General features: G+C 36.4%; 2 protein-coding genes across 3 annotated transcripts in view; both read right to left on the reverse strand.

Annotated features, from left to right (window-relative positions):
- The window catches only part of susd2 (sushi domain containing 2), a 37,799-nt gene extending 37,394 nt beyond the window's left edge, over positions 1 to 405 (reverse strand). The window contains exon 1 of the mRNA XM_051671208.1: positions 17 to 405. Coding sequence (XP_051527168.1) covers positions 17 to 95 — 79 coding nt within the window. The 5' untranslated portion in view covers positions 96 to 405. The remainder of the gene's footprint in view (positions 1 to 16) is intronic.
- A 4,365-nt stretch (positions 406 to 4,770) lies between these two features.
- The window catches only part of LOC127425391 (metal cation symporter ZIP14), a 44,518-nt gene continuing 29,762 nt past the window's right edge, over positions 4,771 to 19,526 (reverse strand). The window contains exons 4-9 of one of the 2 annotated variants that reach the window (XM_051671351.1): positions 14,195 to 14,364; positions 11,200 to 11,322; positions 10,399 to 10,584; positions 9,608 to 9,827; positions 8,839 to 9,023; positions 4,771 to 6,094 (exon numbers count right to left, since the gene is read on the reverse strand). In XM_051671351.1, the coding sequence (XP_051527311.1) occupies positions 5,942 to 6,094; positions 8,839 to 9,023; positions 9,608 to 9,827; positions 10,399 to 10,584; positions 11,200 to 11,322; positions 14,195 to 14,364 (1,037 nt within the window). In that variant the 3' untranslated portion in view covers positions 4,771 to 5,941. Of the gene's footprint in view, positions 6,095 to 8,838; positions 9,024 to 9,607; positions 9,828 to 10,398; positions 10,585 to 11,199; positions 11,323 to 14,194; positions 14,365 to 16,964; positions 17,135 to 19,526 lie in introns of both variants that reach the window. The other variant, XM_051671362.1, reaches the window with a different exon arrangement.

The following is a 19,526-nucleotide window of genomic DNA, read 5'->3' on the forward strand; positions in this document are numbered from 1 at the left end:
TTACTTAAAAACTTACCAGCAGTCCTGGATAACAGCTGAAGCAACAGCGCTATGAAAATAAAGAGTGGGATTTTGTCCTTAGATTTGCACAACATTGTTTCTGGTTGCAACCCGAGATGTTTTTAATAGCAACTTCTGGCGTGGTATGCAACAACAGGATAAGGCAAACGTGCGGTTCACAGTCATGACATTGTAACAAAGGTCTCTCTCTCTCTCTCTCTCTCTCTCTCTCTCGTAACTATTTAACAGTTAAGGACTCGCTGCAGCTTGCCAGCCAGGGGCAATAAATGAAACTCCTGGCACAGAATATATGTATATCAGACATTTCTCCTAATGATCTCTGTGATAAGGATTATCATTGAAGGTGCAAGTGTAATAGAGCTGTAAACTTTTAAACTTGTCCTCGCGCAACTTTCGGACTTGGGACACACACATACAAGCACAACAGTTGGGTGAGCGAGAAAAGAAAACAAAGCTTCACAATTAAAGTCCTTATCGTAAATAAATAAACAAATAAATAAAATTATAATTTTTATTACAATGTATTTATTTAATATTATAAAATAAAACCGAACACTTTTTTTATTTTAGCTATATATATATATATATATATATATATATATATATATATATATATATATATTTTTTTTTTTTTTTTTTTTTAAATAAATAAATAAAAAAACGCAAACAGCTCACGTTTGTAGAAAGTAAATTCGGACTATTAATAGTTTACTCGAAAATCGGATGGATGTTCACACTCGCTGAGCAATTGTGATTCGCATCAGTCAACTCCCTCTGAATCATGATTCATATCATCATGTCAACTGAATATCTTGAAACCATGATTCATTGAAAAAAAAAAAAAACATACCCTCACTGTTGTGGGTAAAAATACACAATCCTTCAGTTAATGAACGAGTCTTCAAATGAAGTCCAGTTGTAAATGACTGAACTCTGATGTAAATACACAAGGTGAAACAACTGTTTCGAGACCAGTGACCTTTTAAGACCTGAGCGGTCTGTAAATCTATTGTGAGACTAAACAGTCTCACATTTGCATATGAACAGAGTTGGTGTGAGATTAAAGCCTTTAAACATAAATGTTTCTACATGCATTTGAAAGGAAATTAAGACATTACTGATGGCCTTAAAATAAAAGTCAGTTCTAAGATCTTTTTTGTCCCTTATAGGCAGTGGTGTAGTAGTGTCTGAAGAGGTGGGCATACTATGAATTTTTGTGTATAGTGAAATTGTTTTCCTACTTAAAAATATACATTTTAATTATTTGATATCACGAGAAAAGGGCCCCACGGACAGTAGTAAAAGGCAAAAAAAAAAAATTAAAAAAAATAAAAAATAAAAAAGAAGACATTTGATGTAATAATTACGGGACACAGTTGTCCAGCATCTGTGAAGAGAATCAAAAACTAGTATTTTCACACAAAGTGTAATTGCTTAAGTTACATTTAAATATATATATATACGTTTAGCAGGGAAATTAATTTACAGCGCATATTATGGTTACTCCATGGATGCTTGTGCATCAGCATTAGACGCTGTAAATGTCCCGCCCCTTACTGAAACGGAAAATATGATTGGTTAGCAAATATTCAATCGCATCTGACTGTCTGTCTTGCCAGTGCAATCAGTTGCGCTCCCGCTTCACGATGCTCTGTGCGCGTTTAGAGAGTTTCTGTACACTTAATAAAAAAAGCACTATTCACTCAGCGGTGCTGTGGCATGGCGGTAGTAGATTGAAAGTTCCAGGTCAAAAGCCTACTTGTTGTTCTGGCGGCCATACGTAACATCACTTATTTTCGGTGGGCATACGCACACTCCTAGGAAAGATAGTTGGGCATACGGTGTATGCCTGCGTGTGCCCTAGACTACACTGCTGCCTATAGGCAAGTCAGCCTCAACATCGCAATTAGGGTTGCCACCCGTCCTGTAAAATACGATCGATGCGTCCCGTATTGAATAAATTTGTCCCGTATTTAAGCTGGTCAGATGGCGTCACGGTAAAATCGTTCCAGATCGCCATTTTAACATTGATATAAGTTGGAAAATTTGACTTCGGTGGGTAAGGGACCGTCTGAAAAGGCCACACATTGTGCTAAAACGTGCTAATACTGTGGAGGGTGTGGTAAGGGACCGTCTGAAAAGTCCACAAATGGTGGTAAAACTGTGGATTTTTTCTATATAAATGTTCATTAAGATCAAACAATGTATGAATACAATCATAAAGACAAGTACAGGTGAAGGAAAAAAATAAAATAAAATAAATAAAAATTATTAAAAAAAAAAAAAATAAAAAACCATAATGTATAAACCATCCAAAATGTATACATAAATAAGATAAAGAATTAATTAAAATTAAATGTATTTTTAACATATAAATGATGGATTTTTTTTTTTATAAGTCATGGGTCAGGAAAGTTCTCATTTTAGCATATAAGAAAGGATATACAGTTTGTATTAATAACGCATATTAACTCGACGCATATTGCTAAAACTGTGGAGGATATGGTTAGGGGCCGTGACCCCCCCCCCCCCCCCCGCGCGATCAATGCCAATCCACAAAGTTGAATACTACATTTTAAAATCATTATTACCGCTAATATTATGAAAACTGAGAAACCATGACCATACAAATGAATGAGAAGAAACATCTTTCTTTTTTTTTTTTTTTTATCAGATGGAATCATGTTTTTTCATTGCACAAAATATGAATGGAAAATGTATGGCTTAATATTTAAAAAAAGAACAAAAGTTACCAGCAATCAGTTTTCATGTTGCACGGGTAATTCATATAATCACACAACACTTGAGATGTTTACAGTAATTAACATAATGCCTTCATCATAACCAGGTACACTGGCTTTCACCTTCCAACAAAAATGAGATAATCATTGATTTACTCACACTCTTTTACAGCAAAACATTTAAAACAGCTTTCCTCATCATTTAAATATTTTTTTTTTTTTTATGACAAGACACATATATAATGTGAAAAATATAATGTCTTTAAATATATATATATATATATATATATATATATATATATATATATATATATATATATTTTAAATGAGGTACAAAAACATAAAAGTTTTAACCATTAAATTAAGATGTAGAGACTACGTCCTTTATTTAAGGCATAAACTCTCTTCAGAGGACGTGTGTCAATGCACAGAAATTAGACTCTAATTGAAATAATGACTGAAACTGAATGTAACTACTATGCAGTAGTAACAGACAAAGGGACAGTTCAGAAAATCTTTTTGATAGATACACAAATACTGCTCTGAAAAAAGTTGCACTCAAATCTGTTAACCAAATGTGCAAGTATTTTAGATACAAACGTTCAGTCTATATAGAGCTATAATTACTTTCCATATAATGAACAAGATGACCTAGTGGCTATTCTCTCTACAGCATACTGGGATGTCACAGTTTCAACGGATAAACTTTTCAGCATTAAAAGTCTAGTAGTGCAATAGCAGCTAACATTATTACTCCACCAGCCTGAATAATAAGCAATGGAAGTATAATGGAAGATTATGTATGGAATTCCATAAAAGGTGGATAAAAGACTGAATCTGGTTAGATCTAATTGGATTGAATCTGGTTAAATATTGAACACATGGTCATGTTTAATATTATCACTTTATAAATAATGTCAAAGTTTTCCCCTACTTGCTGAAATTGTATTCTGATGCATAGAAAACTAACATCTATAGACCATATGTATAACAATATTCCTAATTGACTTCTAAAATTCAAGCCATCTTGACAGCCAATATATTCAAGTGACCTATCAGACTAGATGCTGAATTAGCAAAGATCTCTTTTTAGTGTACTACACTATGTGCTTTATGTAGAGGAAAGGGTTTTATCAAAGGATCAGTTATAAGGAATTATATATGGTATTACTGTAACATTACTACGCTACCATTTTTTTGAACACATTTTGCTTGCATTTCCAAATTATTTCTTACAATACGAACAGATCTATATAAAAAAAAAGATAAAATCTTGAAAAATGTATGATAATCCAAAGTAACCATTATGTAAATTAGATAATGAGGGCACTGATGACTAACTGAAGTGGGTTTGGCAGAATGATGCACTCCGAAATCCATCCACCCATCCATTTTGGTTGTCTGTTTATCAATTAAAGGGATAGTTCACTCAAAAATGAAAATTCTCTCATCATTTACTCACCTTCATGCCATCCCATATGTGTATGACTGTCTTTCTTCTGCAGAACACAAACGAAGATTTTTAGAAGAACATGTCAGTGCTTTTGGTCCTTACAATGCAAGTGAATGGTGGCCAGACCTTTGAAGCTCCAAAAATCACATAAAGGCAGCATAAAAGTAATCCATAAGACTCCAGTGGTTAAATCCATATCTTCAGAAGTGATATGAAAAGTGTGGGTAAGAAACAAATCAATATTTGAGTCCTTTTTTACCATAAACCTCCACGTTCATTTTACAAATGTGAAAGAATGTGAAAGTGAAAGTGGAGAAAAAGGACTTTAATATTGATCTATTTCTCACCCACACCTATCATATCGCTTCTGAAAATATGGATTTAACCCCTGGAGTTTTATGGATTACTTTTATGCTGCCTTTATGTGAATTTTGGAGTTTCAAATGTCTGGTCACCATTCACTTGCATTGTAAGGACCAAGAGAGCTGAGATATTCTTCTAAAAATCTTCGTTTGTATTCTGCAGAAGAAAGATAGTCATACACATTTGGGATGACATGAAGGATAGTAAATGATGAGTATTTTCATTTTTGGGTGAACTATCCCTTTAATATGCAAGGTTACAGTGTAGAAATAAAAATGAGAAGAGCAGTACGAGTTTGGTTTAAAAAAAGATTGCAAGGAAGTAGAACAGATCTTTCTAGAGGAACGCCACTGATTTGGTCTGACATTGGTATCTCCTTTGATGAAGAGGTAAAAAAAACTAGACAAATACACAATCAACAATAACAAAAAATTTACGACTTATAGTAATCTTTTGTTTGTTTCAAGCTCTCGATGTTTGGTTTTGAGGCAATTTTTTAAATAGTGCATGGCAAATAATGAATACAGGGATAATACATTTGTGAGCAAATACTTCTTTGTAAATAAACTAAGACCTTAAAGGAATATACCGAGTACAATAGAAGTTAAGCTCAATCGACAGCATTTGTGGCATAATGTTGATTACCACAAACAATTACTTTCTTTAACAAAAGCAAAAATCAAGGTTACAGTGAGACCCTTACAATGGAAGTAAAAGGGGCCAATTTTTGAATGAGTGCCATCTACTGGTAACTTTGTTTAGATTGTATAGTCTATAAAAATCTAGCCTCAAGGCTATGGGAAAGTTTTCCCCTTTTTTTTATTGCAGTAAAATGAGTCAGGTTTTTGGAAATATGAAAATATAGAATATGCAGAAAGCTTGTCTCTAAAAGAAAGAGGATTTTTGATTTAACGGAGAGGAAAGAAATGAGAAAATTATAAATCATCACAAATGCCAAGATGTATACAATGGGGTGGTGGAATTCATAGTTTACAGGGATACAATTGTGTCCTAAATCTCCTTTTGAGAAAAGGCTGTCAAGACGAATGGTAGAGGTTCCATCCACATGTTCTGGGTTTTGGATGAATCTAAAAAACGTTGACAGGTCAGTTGTGACTTGGGTCAGTTTGTTAAGGGTTCGGTCAAAATTACTGTATGTCCAGGCTTCAATCTGAGCCCAAACTAAACCCATAACATGTCCATTTACATTATATCTTGGCCTAGTCCAGCTGGGCAATTACAAGCCAGCACAGCTGGTTCATATTTAAGTCTGGAGGTTTGACGTTAAGCCCAGGAAGTCTCAGGTTGTAGTCCAGGTACTGAGTTAGTCCTTTAGGTTTGGAGTTCTGATTTAGGTCCACTGCTATCCAAGCTGTATCTGTCCTGAGTAGATGGTGAGTAAAAGCATGATGGCGAACCCCGTGAGCAGCCCTGCGTTTTGGATGGCGAAAGTGAGAAGAGAGCCACTTCCTCCTGCCTCCTCTTCCTCACGACTGACCTCGTTCATCTCTGGGAACTGCAGACACGGAAAAAATTAAGAGTGATGAGATGCATGGACATGCGATAGCATCACTTTAAGGATAAGCATATGGGTAATGCAATTTCACTATGTTTTCATGATTATTGCACAACTAAAACTGGCCATTGGCACATTGGTTTGTGATTCGTTTTTTGGAAAGCAGAAATGAAAAGCTCTTTATATGTATTAACCAATGTTATTATAGTTGTATACATGCATTTATTTTAGGGATGTGCCAGGGTGGTCAACTACACGACTAGTCGATTAGTGGGGTCGACTACTAACCTCAATATTTATAGTGGTGGTGGTTTTAATGGGAGACACAATTCTCAAAATAATTGAGATGCTGTGCTTTACAGTGAATAAAAGTCAGCAATTTTCCTTGATATTTTGACATATAAGAGGTCATACTACTATAAAAACATACTGTAAATTTCAGAACTCAAAACTTAATCCACAATGTAATAAAGAATTTATTGAAACCAAGCTGCAAAAATGCCTTGTTCTCTACATCACCAGTAGGGGTGTAAAAATTCATTGATCTGGATCGATGCATCGATTAAATAACCAATGATGCAATGTCATCACTGCAATGCGTAAACATCAATGTATATATATTTTTTAAGACACACGTTTATTTTGACACTCTAATGCCAGCCACGTTGGTACGCATTTCCGTCAGGCGATGCAGCAACCTTATGATATTCATCTCGCTTTATAAACGCTAACAACTGTATGATTCTCATGTGGGACACGAATGTGCGTGGAGTGATCGAAGCCTGAAGTTGCACTGTTGTCTATCCGTGCATGCGTGTCAACAGGGCTGCAGCATCCTGCGTGATTAAATCGGCTTCCCTCGACATCGTGGCGCATTTGAATTCTACTTGAGAATTTTCTATTTTAAAGCGCTATGGAGCAATTCAACCTTATCAAACAGCCAAAGAGCCGCGATATTCTGAACAGCGCTGACCAGGGAAAGAGAAAACACCTGCCCTGCACCAGCATCAATTACAAGACTTTTCCCATCTTCACATCAACCCCCTTACTAACATTTATCTGTAACTGTAACAGAATTTTTCAATACAACTGTGGAAGTAGTAGCCATGAAAGTAGGCTACTGGAAGTAGTAGCCACCCTCCTGTCGTGGGTAAGTATTTTGGATTGAAAGACTTGCTTGAAAATTGTACAGATGACAAATTGTCACTGAAGTGTTTACCTCATTCCTCTAGGCAATGAGCTGTCATCAAATAATTGATGATCACATGTATGTGACTATTTTTTATATTATTTATTGTTCTGTTTTATTTATTTTTTTCAACAACTGAAGTACCTTATTTTGTTGTGGATGTCCCAATGTGTATACTGTATTTACACTTTTCAGAGTGCTTAGTAAAATATTCAAATGACATTTAGGTTGCATTTGTGAGATAAAAAGTAATTGATTGTGTAAAATAGGCACATAATATCGCAATATCGATCGCAGGCCCCTGAACTGTATCACACCACATTCGTATCCCACAGACTTTGAGGTATCGCCAAACATCGGATCGCTGGCTAACAGAATCAATATAAGATCGTATCGTGGACCTGGACAGTTTTTAATCATTTTTGTACATAAACATGCACTACACAGACATCTTTGACTGTTCTCGCACTACTTTTAAAAAGACGCGGTGTTAAGTTACAACTTGGACACCCCATTCAGTTTCATTCAGCTGCTGTATCTTTTTGTTTTGAGCACAAACACGTCCTCGATGCATTCTCATGCCCATCTGCACTATTTTTAATTATTGGTGTAGGTAAACATGCACTAGATGGACGTCTTTGACAGTTTCTGGCGATGTGCGCCTCAGTGCACGATGATACTGACAGTATGTGTGTGTGCGCCTTGTTCATCCTGCTTTGGACTATGTATGTGCGTTTTTTTCAGCTCATTTCAGCATGGATTGTTTGTGAACCAGTCATAATACAATTCAAGCTTTGCAAAGGAACTGTTATAGAAAAATGGGGCAGTTAAAAACACTATTGGACCCGATCGTTTAATATTGTTGTGAAGCTTGTTCGTTCTCTTCCGACTGAGCTTCAAATATGGCTGTATTCAAAGGGCTGCCCGATGTTAGCCAATCATAACAGCGGGCACTTACGTTGAAGTTTTAAGAAGGTGCTTAGGCCAAAACTGAGCATTTCAGACAGTGGGCCAGAGACAGGGTGAAACATTTTCATATATTTCTAAATTATGACTGGTGCAAAAAAAACTTTACTAACATTATCAGTGTACCTCAGGGAAGATAATAATAGTAAAAAAAAAAAAAAAGAGTAAGTCATGACCCCTTTAAAGCGTGTCAAGGATGTGCATAAGCGGTTTCGTATTGGAGTCTTTCTTATTTCTTACTTTTCTTACTTTGATAGTTTTGTGTAATAAGATATTATAGTTAATTAGCTTATTTATTTGTTGAATATCTGTCAGACACCATGCTGAAGTGCTGCACTTAGCATCCGTATATCATTCTAAAAGACATCTGATCGGGACAACGTGAACATAACAGAGCCTAATAATACATTATTATTCTTAACACTGACTAGCGACTAGTCATTCAAACTACCGACCTACTCTATACCTACAAATACCTATCTTCTGTACCTACAGATTTACTAACCCACCATCCATCCATTCCATTTCCACAGCCTTTCAAATACCAGCTTGTTTAAAACCAGCAACTAATCAACACCAAGTCTCTTACCATATCAGCCAGTGCTATATAGAGAAACATGCCCCCAGCTAGAGCAAAGATCCAGTTAGGAGAGAAGCGGTTTCCAGCCAGGATGCCAAAGCTCATGCCCAGATAGCAGCAGCACGCCGACAGGAAGTTAAAGAACAGAGCCTGCTGGATGCTCATGCCAGCATTTAGCAGGATTACAAAATCACCTGGACACACAGATGCAGCAGAACATTGACATGGCATACACTTAACACATTCCTTTGTTGCCATTTTTCATTGTTAGTGGATAGGATCTTCAATGCTTAACCAAACAAGCCAAACCAAGATCAAGTCTTGCAAATTTTGCAGGATAAATGTTATACTGTTTGAAAATTTTGATTGAAAATCATTTACAGGAATATAACTACTAAAATTAATTATTTGCAATAGTTCTTAGTCAGAGTAGATGTCATATTTAATTTGACACAAACAAAAACAAGGCACATAAGTAGGCCAACATTAATTCAAATATCATCCAGTTGAAACAGTGTGTTGATTGTTTAGTTGACAAAACATTGAAAATACAGCTTTCCACAAATTTCCAGAGGACAAAAATGGGTTGTGAAAATTTTACATGACTTGGGACCACAGTGTTGTTTGCGTTCACAGAAAATTAAATATGGTGTCCTAATTTTTTACAAGGGAAAGGCTTGAACTAGTTAGTATTTAAATTTACACCAAGTTTGCAAAATTTACTAACACTCAGAAAGCCTCTCATTCAACGAAGCATTAAAGAGGCAGTAAGACTCACCCAACTCATGTGGAAACTCCTCACACAGAATTGCCACTGACGTACTGATGCCCTGAAACACAGAGGCAGTAAAGGAGGCCCCGATAGCCAGGCCATCTATGAAATTATGGAGACCATCGCTCAGAGTAATCATCCATGCCAGAGTACCGATATCAGAGTATGCCCGGCCCTTCAGCCAATAGCATCCACCTGTTCCAGCACCACCTGAACTCTGAGAGTCCTGCATCAGGTACACAAATACAAGAAGAAGGTGGACGTGTAAATATGAGAATGAAGAGTAATACTGAAGCAAGATTGGATTTGTACAATTAGCAGTGCAGCATGTGGGTTTCTTTGTGTGGAAAAATGATCTTAAATGCCAAAGCATTTAAGAACAATAGTACTTTTCAAAGACATCATGAAACAACATTCACAATGCATCTAACTTCCATAATGTTACATTACATTTACATTTAGTAATTTGGCAGATGCTTTTATCGAAATCGTTATTTTATAAATATATATATCTGTGAGGCATCGATATATTAACATTAGCCAACATTTAAATTAGAAGCCTAATCTGGATGCTTTCCAACTCACTCAGTTGGCTTTGTTTCATGTAGTCTGGCGTAATAGCGTTTGAAGACCACAAGAGGGTAATATAACATTTATGGAGAAGCGGACAAGCCACAGGTCTTACAACACAGGATGCACTGATGTGGTGCAGGTGGTAGTGGAATGCAATTAGGAATGCAACTTATTAGAAATGCAATGGAGTAAATAAGAATTTGATATGTGCTGTTTTTCCTCACCTGTACTGTAGGTCCTGTGCTTAGCATTTTGTCATCTTCTCCGACCCCTCTAGCGTCTCCTTCTGCTCTGGGTAAGGCCGGTCCTCCAGCCTCTCCATTCTGCAGCTTTTCCATCATGCCATCCTCCAAGTCACCATTAGAGTTGGCATAGTGCTCTGCAGGGATGTGACTGTGGCCATGGCCTTCCTAACAGAAAAACATTAAAGAGGAAATAAGGAAAAAGCAACAGCAACAGTGAAAAAAGACAGATAAAAGTATGTCAAGCAAATTCTCCACAAGAGGGAGCTGTTTTACAACACAATTAAACCCGTAAGAAAACAGTTTAATGACGCTAACTGCCGTTTGTGTGTGTGTGTGAAAGTTCGCTGATAATTTTCATATACAAAAGTTATTCCGTCCTGACCATGAAGGACAACAATAAAACCCCTAAATGTAATCATAAAGTATTACGCTGTTGGGTTTCCTTTTTTAACACCCAAATGGAGAATGTCGTCTTTCAAAGCCTGCAACAGAATATGGGAAACATGTAAAGTGCTGCAGCCCCAAGATTTGTCTGTCGTGTAAAAGCAGACATGTACATATTGTACTCACATACCAATGCAAACCTTAGAAGTTTAAATTTGCAAAGCTACTGTTCTAAAAAGAACATCCTGCTTGTGCTATGAACTAAATACTTCTCAAATCATGTCACTGGGAAGGACATGTCACAATGACAATGTCAGATAAAACAATGTTTGCTAAAACAACAAAGATGTAGTTTTATGGTTTACTGGTAGTACAAGCCATTATTAGAAACCTCACCCTGTCCTTTGGTTTCAAGACCATCTTCAGGATTTTCTCTGTAAAGAAGAACAGGTAGAATCCTCCAAACACAACAGCAGACTTGGACACATAATAATCCTCCATGGGATCAAATCCAAACGCCTACATACAGAAAAACAGGGTCATTTTAGGAAATCAAACTCCTGCATGCATCCAAATTGAGTGAACATTTTTATAATTTAAAATAAAAATTATACATTTAGAAAATAAGTCATGTGGGATGTATTTAAAAAACATAATATGTAGGACAGACTATGTGTAGTACATCATGTATATGTGCTTAGTATGGATACAATCCAATAAAATCCCACACCCACTCTCCAAGACCCTGCAGGAATATTTGATCTGTCTGTAAAGCATTACTCTTTCAATCAACAATGACATTATCAATTAAGAATACTGTTGTGGCAGTAATAATTTCATCTGTGCCACACTTAGAATTGATCAAAAGGGGTATAGAAAAGTTAATGTGGGATTGATTCTGGATTAGACATTCACTAGTTCACTAAAAGTTCACTATTGCCTCAAGGCTTCCCCCCTTAGCTTGGAAGAGTGGCTTTTTAAGTCATCTGACTTCGCCTTTTTCAAATTACTAGACTGGGCCATTAATTTATTTAAGATGTATTGATTTGAACTTTTCACAAAGAGATTACTGAAATTTATATATAAAGTGATTGTTTCAGTCCATCAAAAGAGGTACCATACAACCTAGGCCTAAAAATCTGATATGGGCATTATTGTAATTTAATAATTAAAGATTTAAGATGAGAACAACAAAATGGAAGATCAATGTTTGAATCAATTCTTCTATAAAATAAAATGAATACAAGTTACTCTCTTTCAAAAATATCTGTAGCATGTGGTCAATTATCAGAGAAAATAATTTTGACTTGTTCCTCAGTTTGTAAACACAAGCAAGAATTGAATTTACATAAAGTCACTTTCAATGGAAGTCCATGGGGCAAGAACTGACAATAGGGTATATTACCCTGGTGCAATGTCTTCCAAATAGACCTCCATTCTAAGTGCATTCAGGTAAACAGAAATGTTGTAAATACAAACGGAGGAATGAATGTTTGTCTGTTGCGATTCACAGCATTGTATTGTAGATATGGGCATTTTGGTCATTTTGTCTACTCGAGTACTCATAGTGATATACAGTACTGTGCAAATGTTTTAGGCACTTGTGAATAATGTTGCATAGTGAGGATGTCTTCAAAAATAACGCCATAAATAGTTTTCATTTATCACTTAATGTCATACAAAGTCCAGTAAACATAAAAATACTAAATCAATATTCAGTGTGACCACCTTTGAAACAGCACCAATTCTCCTAGGTACACCTGGACACAGTTTTTCTTGGTTGTTGGCAGACAGAATGTTCCAAGCTTTTTGGAGAATTCGCCACAGTTCTTCTATCTATTTAGGCTGTCTCAATTGCTTCTGTCTCTTTATGTAATCTCAGACTGACACAATGTTCAGTGGGGGGCTTTGTGGGGGCCATGACATCTGTTGCAGGGCTCCCTGTTCTTATATTCTAATCTTTTCTATTTGCAAAAGTAATGTTTGCGAGTCTAACATTTATATTTCCTATTGACACACTAAAGCTGAAGATATAAATAGCCATCTTAAGACAAATGCTTTTGTGAAACATCTTATGTGCCTAAGACTTTTGCACAGTACTGTTTATACATGTCAATTCGATGACTTTGGCTGCTGCATTGTGTCTTATTGTTGTCCCAGTGTCTTGAATATTCATCATTATAGGCTGTTATAACGTAGTCAGTTACAAAGTGTGCAAAAAAAAAAAAAAAAAAAGGCATAATCAAAATATATTGCCTCATATTTTGTCATGCGAAGACTCTCTGTCCAACTTAATGAAAGTATGCTCAGAAAACACATCTCTATGATCTTCCTTCAGGTTACCATAATTATCTTAAGTGCGCACCACTGTTTTCGTCGTGGCTGGCTGAACAGTGTATTTTCAAACCGTGGTTAGCTTGGCCAGAGACGCCATAACCACCACGTTTTTAATACGCTGTATCAAGTTAAAAACAGTTTTGAGGACCCTGCATTCTGTTACATTCAGCTGCACTCCATCTAGCAGTTTTAAACGAGAACTTGTCTGGTGTGTGCACGCTTCTCCAGAGTTTTGAGCACTGTCTCAGCTACGGAGAGAAAGTCACGGTGCGCTGTGTTGGAGCTTGTTGCTGTGATGCTTCAAACCGAAAGGTACCGCTGAAAATCATGACATATAATTAATCTCAAAATTAAAAATAAGGCCTCACTTTGACACGTTTGTGTATATTTGTCAGAGAATTTTGAATTTATTAAAAAGTCAAGTCACACATTATCATCTTCGGTCACCGTTCTCATGATCGATCATTGCGGTCACTTCTGAGTACTCAAGTAGTCCTGCCAATCCCTACTGTATGGATGTTATCGAGAGCACTTACAATTCCGTCAAATTCCGTCAAATACATTTTCTTGCCTTCAAGCTTAGGGAGAAACACTAAGGCTGTGAACTTTGGTTTTTTGTACAACAACAGAAAATATCTAGACTCAACATATCCAGATCCTCTCAACACCTAGAAACTCTAGATATTTCAGTCTATTTTTAAGATTTACGCATTTCAATAGTGTGACACATTTTCATTAAATAGAGTAATCTTTATAAAAAAAAAACAAATAATAAAAAAAAACTACATTACAAATCAAGCATTAATGTGAAGTATTTAAGTTTATTAAATAATTCACATTATGATAATATAACTGATAATATGTACATTTTGTTAAAGATTACTCAATTTAGTTTGATGGAAATTTGTCATCCAACTGAAATGCGTAAATCTTAAAAATTTGACTGAAATGTATTTATGAAATTTTGAACTCTAGGAGTCGAATCTGAAATGTTTTTAGTCTAGCTGTGTGGCACACGTATTTGAACCCTTTTCCACCCACGTGTCCACTCTACCTCTGGGATTAGTTGAAAGAGGGCGTTGGAGTACAGAGTACCAATGGCCAGGGCTATGAAGTACAGCAGCAACCGCTTATAAAAGGTTTTCCTCATGAAGGGAACCACACTTGCCCCGACCAGTGAACACAGAGATATCACTGTCACACACAGGAAACCATAACCCCACACTGGCCAAACAACCAAAAGACAGAGGGAACAGGGGAGGAAAATGAAAGGGGGAAAGAAAAAGAATATTTGAATTAATCAGCAGAATAATACTAGGTGAAAGGTTGATATTCATAATCACAATAGTGGACTTCATGCCCTGAGGGGGAGGAGGGTGAGGGGGCAAAACAAAGATTAAAATTGTTCTCAAATTTATTTGACAACTTGCATTTATAGATTTGCTGCCAATTTATATAAATTAAAAACAACAATCATAACCATTTCAGATAGTCATGTCATTATGATTCTGTGACACCCAAAAGTGCACTTTAATATTCAGAAATCCATTGTGTCATTCATGAAATAAGAAGGGGAGAGTTGGCTTCCTGTTGACCATCTCTGATAGAATAAATGATATAAGGCATGAGGTAACGGAAAACCTTTGAGACCTGAGGGGATGCCTGGAAATCCTCCTTTACATCCCCTCAATTCATCCATACCAAAAATCCCAGAGGTGACAGAGTAACTGCAAAATCGCCTATTTGTGTTGACCAGCCAGTGAACTGTCCACACCCAACACACAAAGGTGTGCCTGTAACTCTGCTTGACTGATACCAATCACAAAACATTCTGGGGATGCACAGCAGTTCTTTAGCTCATTTAATAAATATGAGATTTTCATAGCCATTATGAATAAACCAATGAATAAATGTTGTGTCACTTATTTAATGACTGAATTCAGGATCAAAGGGGTCCCACATCTTTTGACTAATGAATTTCCATGACTTCCAGTTGTTTGTTATTTTAATTTCTATTTGTGTATTATTTTTTGGAATTAATAGGAACGATTATATTTTGCAATTCACAAATTGATCAAAAGCGTCTTGAGATTTGCATATTGCTAATCCTAGGGGAAAATCCTTGACTTTTCAAACCCTTTCCAAATTTAAAGGAACGCCCTAGGATCTGTTCACATTAAGCTCAGCTGAAAGCATTTATAGCACAATGTTGGTTACCACAGAAAATATTTTAAACGTACCCATCTTTTATTAAAAAAAAAAAAAAAAAAAGCAAAAATTGCGGTTACAATAAGGCACTTACACTATATGGCCAAAAGTTTGTGGACACCATATGTGCTTGATGAACATTTGATTTCAAAACCTTAGGCATCAATTTCCCCCTTTGCTGTAATAACAGCTTCCACTCTTTTGGGAAGGCTTTCCACAATACTGTATGTGGTAACATGGCTGCCGGGACTTGCTCTCATTCAGACACAAGGCTATCAGTGAGGTCAGGAACTGATGTTGGTCGATGGGGCTTGACTTACAGTTGCTGTTCCAGTTCACCCCAAAAGTGATCAGTGGGGTTCAGGTCTGGGCTTTGTGCAGGCCAGTCAATTTCTTCCACGCCAGACACAGTAAACCATTTCTTTATGGACCTCACTTTGTTCACAGGGGCATTGTCACGCTGGAACAGAAAAGGGCTATCCCCAAACAGTTGCCACAAATTTGGAAGCACACAAAGCCCAAGCCATTACATAAAGAAACATTAAGATTTTTCTTTACTGGATTTAATGGAGTAACCAAATTTGTTAATTAGAAGGGGGTGTCCACACACTTTTGGCCATATAGTGTACAATGGAAGTGAATAGGGCCAGACCATAAACATTAAAACACACACCGTTTCAAAAGTATAGACACAAGATGTAAACATTGTAAACGTTAACATGATTTTTCTATGATAAAATCGATTACAGGGTTTACCGCATTATGTCGTCATGGCAACGAAGTTGTAATTTCGCATAGAACTTTACAAAGATAAGGTTAGTATATTTATCACAATAAAATCATGTTAACACGGATAATGTTTACATCTTGCGGTTGTATTATAAAACTGTGGATTTAACAGTTATGGACTGGTCCCCTTCACTTCCATTGCAAGTGCCGTTCTGTAACCAAAATCTTTGGACTTTTAAAAAATAAATAAATGAGGGTGTCAAAATCATTTTTTGGGGTAATCAACATTATGCCACATGTCGATTAACCTTAACTTGTATTGAACCCGGAACATTCTTGGACCAGGAAAATTCCTAATATCACTTCATGATATTTCTAGGTTTCCAGGACCACGGGAACCCTGTTTTTAAATGTACCACCCCCCCACTCCTGACTGCATTAAAAGCGTCTTTGTTCTTTAAGTGGTCTTTGTTCTTTGTTTATCATTGATCTGCTTTTCATGTTTTGTAAAACAATCTGACTTGCAAACTGCTTAAGAAATAAACAACTTCAAACTACATTTTCAATCATCAAAATGTGTTTTGAAAATACAAAGTCATCAGTTGTAGTTAGTTAGATAAACCTTCAGTAAAAAAAAATAAAAAATTATAGTCCCAATATGTAACAACAGAATAATCATGGAGGAGAAAAAAAGCACCTGGAAAGGAAAATGTTCAGGAAGAATAAATCACCAGACTGAGAGGTGTCTTTGCTGTAGTTCTGTGTTTTTTTTAGAAGGAAAGAGTAAAGAGGGAAAAAATGCCAATTTCAGACACCCATCAGAGATTAATCTTGATCCACGGTTGATTCAGAGTGTTTGGGTGGAGATTGGTGGACGAATACTGAACCTCTGGTAGAAGCTGCAGGATGGCAGTGGAGAACAACGTTCCGATGGACAGAGCGATGAAAAAGATGAGTGTTCTGCGCATGAACCGAGTCCTCATCAGGGGCACCACAAATACAGCAGTCAAAGCGAACGCACTAACCAGAGTCACACTCAGAATTGCATAACCCCACACTGCAGGACACACACATACACACCCTTTAATTATATTATATTATATTGGCTAGCAGTTTACCAAAAGTGCCGATATTCTGTATAACATTAAAATGCTACAGTATACACAATAACAGTCTAATATAACAGGCACTTTCAGCACTGTCGACTTCAAGAAAGTACAGTCTGCTTAAAACATTTTTCAGACTCTCAATATTGTTTTCGTTTTCTTCTACCAATACAGTGCATGTACATGCATCACAGGAGATTTGTCATTTGTTTTCCACCTGAAAGTCATACAAATTCCCATCACAATATCATTTCCACCACATCTCAAATTCTGTATTGTGTATAATAGAATTCCGTGGTCGAAATGACAGTGATAGAAATGACATATTTGGCCCTATTCTGAGAGCGCTAGCGCCAAGCTGTACACGCAAAGTCAGTGGGCATGGCCAGGAAGTTTTGGTATTTCGTGCAAACATGCGCCAAGTCTAGGCACAAGTGGGTTTGGTGAAATTGCGTGTGCAAAGCGCACTGGGCTGGGCCAAGTGAAGTTTAATTCGAAGGTTCTCCTTCGGCACCGTCACCATCCTATTATATAGTCCATTTCCTGTCAAGCACCTGCAATATAAACAAAGACAGCACATTCATAAGAAGTTGGTAGTGTAAATGGACTGTATGCAATGAATTAGAAGAATAGAAATTTGGACTTACGTTCTTTTGTGCATTAACTGCATCCCTGTTGAATGTCAGGCATATTTCTATGACAGTGACACGTTCCTTTTATACACATGGAAGATGTGGTTTTCGTCAGGATTTTGATTTCCGTTCCGTTAAATTATAGAGAATGTACTGTCACATTTTTTTGATGGCATGTAAATGTTTTGAATCATGGCTAGTATTAACAATGATTGTATCTGAATGCGCTTCTACCGTTCGATTTTGATTAAAAAAAAATTAATTAATTTATTGAAACACAAAGTTAAATCTAAAATTTTTCTAAATTCAAATTACACTTCAAACAAAACAAAAAATATAATCTAAATAACTAGGTGGTCAAAAAAATCCAACCAAATCCAAACATTTTACTTTCTCCAACTTCTTCCACCAGCCCCTTTTGCAGTGTTTTAAAAATCACTCTAGAGCCCTATTCGGACGACAATTTTTTCTCAGGGTGACGTCTGTAAAAATACATTTTCATGGCTTCTCTGTGATAAAACTCATGCTTTCAGATGACAATTAAATCACGGGGGAAGACAGAGACTTTTTGTCGATCACATGATTGCAGTTGCACTTGTTATATGGAAAATTCATCAATCTACAAACTGTATCCTCTGTATTTGCGTTTAAATATGTTTGGAATTACGCTAAAGTGAAAATAAATGTTTTAAAGCATGAGGGAACCACGCTGCAAAGCGCTGCGGACATTTACAGTGTACATTTTCAAATACGGAGCAAGTCAAAATTCTTGCGAAGAGCAATTAAACTAATCTAGGGACTAGACTGTTTATCAACGCAGCCAAATAAATCTGTCAATGGGGGTACGCATGTTTCGTCACCCGCATTACCTCTGTTGCGCTGCTTGAGCGCTCTCTCATAAGCACAAGCAAGGAGATATAGAAGCCGTACATATCAAGGACAGTAAAGAGAATTCAAATGAAATTTGAGGAGCTATGGTAAAAATGGTTTTCTTATGTTTTATCTATCAAAATGACAGACATCATTTGGAATTATCTGTCAGTGTTTAAAAAGTGGAGGTAAATTAAACCTTTTAAATAAGATTAAAACCCGGCAAATGCCATTAACCCGGCAAATTTTCTGGGACTACTCAACCCGTATAAACGAGTAGTCATGCAAGCCCTATGTATAAATGTATTTAGTAAAAGTTATTAAAATGTGATATATTAAAATTTTATTACATTGTTGCCATAATAATGGACCATTTAAAAAGTTTACATGATCTGGCTCTCATTTCTCTTTCCCTTCTACTTAAGAATTCCCACTCACTGTGGTGGAGCGGCGACGTAATTTTATTATTGTGAATTATTTCAAAAATTTCTGTTACACAATCCTCCAACTTTCACAACTGTCCATTACCGCTAGACGTACGGCACTTATCAGTGGTCAAAAAGGATTTCCAAAATGACTTTTGGATTATAAACTGTGGATTCGGACGGTAATTAAATTACCACACAACCTTGGTGTTTGTCAAAAAACAACAGGTAATTTGGCCGGGAATTTTCTCACAGCAGTTGGGAGAAAAACACAGACATTTCGGATCCGGACGGCAATAAAATCACTGACTACGCCCTGTAAATGCTGGGATTACCTCACATTCCCATGTAAAATAACTGCCGTCCGAATAGGGCTTACGACAACAGGTAGAAAAATACTAATATATATTAGATCA

This window comes from Myxocyprinus asiaticus, chromosome 3 (genome assembly GCF_019703515.2).
Source record: "Myxocyprinus asiaticus isolate MX2 ecotype Aquarium Trade chromosome 3, UBuf_Myxa_2, whole genome shotgun sequence".
NCBI classification, from domain to species: domain Eukaryota; kingdom Metazoa; phylum Chordata; class Actinopteri; order Cypriniformes; family Catostomidae; genus Myxocyprinus; species Myxocyprinus asiaticus.